The 7789-nt window shown below is 39.5% G+C and overlaps 4 protein-coding genes across 4 annotated transcripts; 1 reads left to right on the top strand and 3 right to left on the bottom strand.

Moving 5' to 3' along the window:
* Positions 1-338: 338 nt before the first annotated feature.
* Positions 339-1262, bottom strand: JH06_5656 (hypothetical protein; the record flags this gene model as incomplete). Its single annotated transcript, XM_014669796.1, has 1 exon — positions 339-1262. The coding sequence occupies one exon, from the start codon at positions 1260-1262 to the stop codon at positions 339-341; it is 924 nt and encodes a 307-aa protein (XP_014525282.1).
* Positions 1263-1792: 530 nt separating this feature from the next.
* JH06_5781 (adenylate kinase b) lies at positions 1793-2411 on the top strand (the record flags this gene model as incomplete). Its single annotated transcript, XM_014669795.1, has 3 exons — positions 1793-1817; positions 1849-2009; positions 2043-2411. The coding sequence occupies 3 exons, from the start codon at positions 1793-1795 to the stop codon at positions 2409-2411; spliced, it is 555 nt and encodes a 184-aa protein (XP_014525281.1).
* A 154-nt stretch (positions 2412-2565) lies between these two features.
* On the bottom strand, positions 2566-6380 carry JH06_4869 (chromatin-remodeling complex ATPase; the record flags this gene model as incomplete). Its single annotated transcript, XM_014669794.1, has 15 exons — positions 2566-3468; positions 3498-3687; positions 3718-4109; positions 4140-4419; positions 4450-4655; positions 4686-4889; positions 4920-5027; positions 5058-5192; positions 5223-5309; positions 5340-5540; positions 5570-5684; positions 5715-5942; positions 5974-6037; positions 6068-6258; positions 6289-6380. 15 exons carry the CDS (start codon positions 6378-6380, stop codon positions 2566-2568), a joined length of 3396 nt encoding a protein of 1131 aa, XP_014525280.1.
* A 536-nt stretch (positions 6381-6916) lies between these two features.
* On the bottom strand, positions 6917-7384 carry JH06_4868 (40S ribosomal protein; the record flags this gene model as incomplete). The annotated part of the gene is given in 4 exon segments (XM_014669793.1): positions 6917-7062; positions 7097-7181; positions 7197-7293; positions 7368-7384. The coding sequence occupies 4 exon segments, from the start codon at positions 7382-7384 to the stop codon at positions 6917-6919; spliced, it is 345 nt and encodes a 114-aa protein (XP_014525279.1).
* Between the last annotated feature and the right edge of the window lie 405 nt (positions 7385-7789).

Below are 7789 nucleotides of genomic sequence, written 5' to 3'. Positions count from 1 at the left end.
AGATCAAAACCTATCCACGGCATTTCTTCTCATCTATCAGAATCACGTAATGAACGAAGAGGATTCACAATTCAGATTCCAACGTGATGACAGAAAGAAGATCTATTTATGGAATCAAATTCTGTCCTATTTAGGATTTGTCAGAAATCGAATTGAATCATGAAAGATGTTCAATCTCAGTCAATTCTTCATTAATCAATCTTCTTATTTGAAGAAACAAATAGAAGACTTTTGAATACTCATGTGGTTTGATTCGAATCAGGAATAACAACCAAAACACTCTCTATCAACAAATACACAATCATTAGAATACAAATCCAAAGAGAAAACGGATTCAACTAATCCTTCTGCTTCTCCACTTTCAACATCCTTCGCTTCTTACACCGACATCCACAACAAAGAAAAGCAATTGAGAGAATAATACTAACAGTCAATATCCCTATACTCAAAAACAACCAGAACTTCTGTCTTGGTTGAGGGAATAGAGGAGATTCAGATCTATCTGATGGAATCACACATATTCTGAGAGAAGTTGTACAGTTCCCCACTTCGTTCACCAAGGTCACAGTCACAGTTGTACATGGCTCCTCACTCTTCACTGTTCCATGAATCTCTCCTGTGGATGAATCCAAAATCAAACCTTCAGGAAGAGAAGGAGAGACTGAATACTCGATCCCTTTCCCTCGATGACTTGGAATCAAATTCGTTACTTCAATTCCTGTGAATACATTGTAATCACGATATGGATATCTCAAGGCATAAGGAGGACCCAGTTCACAGTTGCGTGTGATTGGACCCCAGGTGGGTATTGCATAACCCACACATGTCCGAGATTGATTCCCAACATACTCAAACTCATCAGAACAAGGAAGATAAACAGTCTGTAGAGAGTTCGTTACTGGCCATTCTCCATCTGCTAGACATCCACTATTCAATACACTCAGAACTAGTACATAAGAGACACTTCCATTCTCATTTCCAGCTGTGATCGTAAAAACAGTTTCAAACGACTCTTCCAATCTTCCTGATATTGTTCCAGTTTGACTGTCCCATGTCAGAAAAGAAGGAAGTGAAGGAGAAATACTCCACCAACTGACACTTCCTGAATAAGTTGGAACTAACGATATTACACTTCCTGTTCGATAAATAACACCATCAGGATAAGATAGATTCGTTGGAGCACCAGAAGACTGAACTAATGAAAACTCACTCCTTATCCACTTTCCATTTTCATTCTTTCTTATAACATCTATTGAATCCATTGTCTGGAAAGAAAGAGAACGAATCAGAGTAGATTCACTTTCTTGCCAATTTCCATTCTCTTGATATCCAGATACACACCATATACTAGAAATCACACAAAACAAGAAAAGAAAGAACATTTCTTTGTTCTCTCTCATTTCTTTTGAATGAACTCTTTGGGCCGTTTAGAACATACTGAGAGACAATGGAGGTGATTGATTCAGTTTTCTCTTATTTGCATATGCGAAATAGCGAATTCAATTTGAAGAAAGGTTCAGTGATCCATAGAAACCTATTGTCCCTCACCACCACTACTTTTGTTTCTCCATTTTCTTTCTCTTTTTCCATGCAGAATATTCCTACTGAAGACATTGTGAATGAGTTGGAGCGTCGTGTTGATTGTTCCAAGAGAAGAGGTGTTCGTACGATTCTGATTGGTAATTGTGTTCTTCTCTGATAATTACCTCTAGGACCTCCTGGTTGTGGTAAGGGAACACAGGCTCCTGAAATTAAGAAGGAGTATTGCGTTTGTCACTTGGCTACTGGAGATATGTTGCGTGATGCTGTTGCTCGAGGTATAGGATGAATTGTTGAAATGAGTTGTAGGCACTGAATATGGTCTTCGTGCCAAAGAAGCAATGAATGCAGGTGCTTTGGTGAGTGATGATATTGTGGTGAACATCATCAAGGATAACATTCACAGTCCTGCTTGCAAGAAGGGATTCATTTTGGATGGTTTCCCTCGTACCATTCCTCAAGCTGAGATGGTAAGATTGTGAAAATGGATTTATAAGGAATAGTTGGATGAAATGTTGGCAAAGGATGGAATGAAGATTGATGCTGTGCTTGCTTTTGATGTTCCTGATGAAAAGCTTGTGGAGCGTATTTCTGGAAGAAGAGTTCATCCTGCTAGTGGTCGTTCGTATCATGTTGTGTTTAATCCTCCCAAGGTTGAGGGAAAGGATGATGTGACTGGTGAACCTCTGATCCAGAGAAAGGATGATAATCCCGAAGTCCTTCAGAAGCGTTTGACAGAGTACCACAACAAGACTGCTCCTATTATTGACTATTATGGAAAGAAGGGATTAGTGAAGACAATTGAAGCCGATGCTCCTATCGAGAATGTATGGACTCAGATCACGGCTGCTCTTGGAAGTGCTGAATTGTAAATCATTTAGTTTTGAAGGAACGCAATTCTCATTCTGTTTGTAATACACATTCTATCCTTCCATTATCTTCACTTTCTTATTCACTTCATTATCTTGTTCTTCCTTTTCTCGTTTCTTTGTTTTCTTTAGTACATATCGATTTGTATTCTAGTCATCATTTCTCTCCTTTCTCTCCTACTGGATCTATCATTAACATCTTCCCTACCAGACTCTTCAATTCCTCCTTTGTTCCACCTACTCTTCTTATCGTATCTTCACTAAACACCTCATCACAGGTTATTCCTCCTTTCTCAGTCATAATCTCCAACAATCTCTCTTTCCGTTCCTTCGCTTCTCTCTCCCATTCTCCCACAATCGACTTCACATCCACAGGACTTTCAGTATTCATTCGCTTCTTAGCCAGTTCCAAACACTTCTCTTTGATCTCATCGTCCACATCCAATTCACAACTCAAATCAATCACTTTCGTTACTGGATTCACCAACGATGATCGAAGGAACGTCACTCCTCTCATTCCGTCTCGTTTTTCTGTTACCAAACTCAGCAGATCCTTACAAGACCGAATGGATAGCAATGGAACCTTAGAATGAAGATAGATTTCCAATTCACGCTGATTTCCAGTCATTCCCTGATACAGTTCCTCTAGAAGAGGAAGTAACTCCAACAATAATGATTTTGGAATCTGCATTGCTCGTAATCCTTCTAATTGTGATTCTTCTTTCATTCGTTCTTTCTTCTCCTTATTCACTCTCTCACGTAGCAATTCTACTTCCTTCTGTTTCTCACGAATTCCTTCTCTTACTCTCTGCTCTTCTTCTTCCATTGACTTCAATCGTTGTTCCAATTCCGTCTTCTCTTTCTCCTGATTCCTCTCCAATATCATTTGTTTCTCTTTCCATTCGATTCTCTCTTTCCTTATCGTTTTCATCAATGTCTCAGCTCGTCGATTCAACTCTGCATCTGTTCGAGTACGCAGGTAATAATCCAATTGAAGAGAATCATTCAACCAGATGGCTCGACGAACACGAGTCCATTGATCCCAACCAAACAGTACAATCTACTCTCAATTCTCTTCTTCTCACTTACACATAGCACTATAAACACATCTGCTTCCTCACTGTATCCACTATGACTTCCAGGAAGAGCCATCTCCCAAGGATTGGATACATTCAATGTCTTCCAGGCAGCTAATTCTCTATATACCTTCACCTCTTCTCGCTTTGTTTGTCCTTTCTCAATTCGTTCTCGAATCTTTGCAAAGTTTGGTAGTTTCTTCCTATCTCTCATTTCTCTCTCTCATTTCTACTCTCCTTCGGACCAAAACACTTTCGAATACTCCTCCACTTCCTTTGCTGTTTTGGTACCCATTGCTTCAGCAATATGAGCATAATCACTTGGACCAAAGGTCACACAACCCTGTACAAACCCACTATAATCAAACTTGCTCCAAGTGTCAAATCCTTCACCCAACAACTGTTCCAGTTCCATTTCTTCTTCTCTTGTCAACCACTTCTTCGTTGAATGATCATACTCAGGATTGTCATAATTCTTTTGAGCCTGTTGAGCCAATTCTTCAATTCGCTTGTTGTTATAGAATCGCCAAGGTTGCATTGGAGGAAGCTTGATAATTGAACGAGGTTTGAGAGTTCGATTGGAGTCTTCATTTCCTTTCACTCCAGTCTCTGTATATGTGATTGTCTACCTTCAAATCCATTCATTCAATTCCACTTTTCGTTTACGAAGAGATTGCTGGAGCGATGTCTCTTTGTATACCAGACCAATCAGTTCTTCTTCTCGTTTCTTCTTCTGTGTATAGTCCACACCCTCAAACATATGAACAGAAGCATGATCCAACTTGAAGTTCAGTAATTGTTCATCACTTGGTAATACTTTGGCTATGGAGTCTGTTAAGGCATTCGTACGACGTTGACCTGCATCCAGAATACGGTCAATGTCATCATCTCCAATTCCATCTTCAGTTGACAAAAACACTTCATTTGCACCATGACTATTCATTATTCAGTCTCTCATTTCTCACCGAATCATATCCAACATATCTTCTTTACTCAGTTTATCCTTCTCACGAAGTCGACCTTGTTGAATAACCAATGCATCCAATCGCAATCGCATCTGAGCTCGTTCAACGATTTGTTCTTCCACTGTACCTTCTGTAACTAACCGATACACATGAACCTCTTTCTTCTGACCAATTCGATGAGCACGATCTTCTGCTTGCAAATCCATCTACTTCTCATTCATTTCTCTCTTCTTCACCTGAGGATTCCAATCTGAGTCATACAGAATCACTGTATCAGCTGTTGCTAAGTTGATTCCCAAGCCTCCTGCACGAGTACTCAAAAGGAATATGAATTTGGTTGAGTGAGGGTCATTGAAAGATTGAATCTGATTATCTCGCTCTTCACTTGAGATACTTCCATCAATACGACAATATGAATAATCACGAATATCACAATAATCCTATCTATAATCCTTCAATCATTCACTCACTTCTAGGATATCAAGGATCCGTGTCATTTGAGAGAAGATCAGTACACGATGATCTCGTTCCTTTAATCGTTTCAATAGCTTATCTAACAATACCATCTTCCCACAGTTCTCATATGATCAATCTCTCTTCAATCATACCTTAATCACATGTTCTCCCATTGGATCTAATGAACGATCCTCCACACCATCAAACAGATAAGGATGACCAGCAACCTTTCGTAACTGCATCATTAGATTCATCAAATGAGATCGTTCACTTCGACTATTCACCAACTAGACATTACTCTCATCTATCATTCTCACAGCATCAAAATCATTCATCAGCACCTTCTTGTACAATTCCTTTTGCATATGAGACATTCCTACATATAGAATTGTTTCCACTTTAGGCTAGTCATCACTCAGCACATTCATTCTCACAGGAAGTGTTGTCTCTACATCACTCTTCAATCGACGTAACATGAAAGGCTCCAACACTTGATGCAACTGACGAATCATTCTCTCCTTCTCGTTCACATCACCCATCTCCTCCAGATTGAACAGAGAATGAAATGTTTCCTGAGATCCAAACACTTCTGGCATCAGGAAGTTCAACAGAGCCCACAACTCGTGAAGATTCTTCTAGTCTCAATACTTCCATCCATTCTCACTTGGAGTGGAGTTCCAGTCAAAAGCAATCGATTCTCAAAGGAGAACTGACGTAGAATCATACTCAGTTTGGAGTTTTCATTCTTCACACGATGTGCTTCATCCATCACTAAGTATCTATCACTCATTCCATCTTCATTCACTCACTCCCACTTCACACGACTCAATGTCCCTTTCTCGATCATAGCCATTTCATAGGTTGTGATCAACACATCCCACTCCTGGTTTGATCCTCGTCGAAGTTTCTTCAGCATCAACTCTCGCTCTTCTTTTGTTCCATGCAATCGAAAAGTTCGAATCGAAGGACAGAACCGATCAAACTCATTCATCCAATTTCCTAGTGTTGATAGTGGAACTAACACCAAATGAGGACCTCTATCCCATTATTCACATCGATATCACTCACTTGATATTCATGTATTGATTCAGGAAACCCAACAAAGCAATTGTTTCCAATGTCTTCCCAAGACCTATTCTCAATGCTCTCCTTCTTTACCTACCCATTTCATCAGCCAAGATACTATTCAGACCCAACTGATATTGATTCACTAACCAGTTTAATGCTTCGATCTGATAAAGACGCATTGTTCCTTTGATACACGCTGGTTGAGATTGGATACGAAGCAACTCTACTTCATTTGTATCTAGAAGCAGATTTTCATCATCTCCACTATTCACACTCATACGACGTCTATTCATCAACAGACAGAACAACACCAACTTTCCTCGAGATAGTTTCACTCGTTTCTTCTCTTCGCTAGAATTCAAAAAACTGTTAAATAGAGTTCCCTGCTCACTCAAATAACGAACCATAGCTCTTCTCTTCTGTTCTTTTGTCAAACGACGTAATATCAATGATGAATCATCTACAGAACTATTTTCACTCTCATTCTCTCTATCCTATTCATCAACCAATACCAAAACACATTCTTTTGTTCTTTCTGAAATATACTCCTGATTTAGTTCCAACTTGTCAGTGTTCTCTTCTTCTTGAGGAGATGTCTCTCTCAAACACTCCTTGTCAACAGATGGACTTTCTGATTGTTTTAATAGTTCATATTCCGTTAGAGATATACTCTACTCGTTACAGTTGATTCATTTACACTACTCTACTCATCAATACTCCGTTTCACACCCACTTTTCCTCATTTTCAATCTCCATCTTGAGTCTATTTGTGTAGATATTCACTTCGTCGAAAGTGACTCACTTTGATACAAGACTGAGAAAGCGCGGGTCTATTCCTTCTATCTTATTTCATCATCCAATAGTTGATTCATCAACAAACAATCCAATTTGCCACTCCCATACTCAACTCAGTCCTTAAGAACGCTCCTATTTCTTATATCTCTTACTCACATCTTACAGCCTTGAATTGAGGACGAACAAACTCACGAATGCGTCTATCAGCCACCTTACGGGCACGAACCACACGACCGTGGACAGCACAAGACACACAGTATTGTTGCTTGATGTACAACTTGGGGAGAGTGTACTCTAATCCATCATTCTTTCCATCACCAAAAGCTACGCTCATAAACCGAAGCGTCACGAATATCTCTCTGAGAAGAGGCATCCACCATGTTTCTCACTTGGAAACGCTTGATGGCCTTATCCTAGATCCATTACACAAAAGCACCATTACCCACCTTTCCAACACAACGGAAGCAGTGAGTGCATCTCACGGGGTTCACATGACCTCTTCCCTTCTTTGAACGTCCATGGTTTCTATGCTTGGGTTAATCGTCAACTCTTCAGAAACAAACTCTCCAAATACACCAATTCATGGAGCAACTACTTACCTACGCTTGAAAGGCATGCTTGACTAAAATCGATGTCTGTGGCAAACACAACTGGAAGAAGAAATCATGGTTTCAACTGGGGGCCCTAATTATAAAATGGGTCATAGACACTTTTAAGGACCCTTTATTCTCTATTTCATCATTATGAAGTCTCTTAATTGGGACATTTCCATCTCAATTGATTCTTCCTTAAGAAGGAGAATTATTCTCAAACAAATATTGAAAACTACATAACCATATTGTACACATTTCACAGACAACTCCAATTCTACCGTCTTGTTGACTGTCTTGAATACACTGAAGACACAGTCTATACTTAAAATGCTTTCATATTCGTACACTCCGAGGACGTAATGCATCATCCTCTTGTTTCAAGATATCGAGGAAATGATCGCCATTGATGTAGATCGATCCTTTCTCTG

The sequence above is a fragment of the Blastocystis sp. subtype 4 genome (genome assembly GCF_000743755.1).
Source record: "Blastocystis sp. subtype 4 strain WR1 chromosome Unknown seqid_0408, whole genome shotgun sequence".
In the NCBI taxonomy this organism is placed as follows: Eukaryota; class Bigyra; order Opalinata; family Blastocystidae; genus Blastocystis; species Blastocystis sp. subtype 4.
This window is presented reverse-complemented; position numbering and strand designations above follow the sequence as displayed.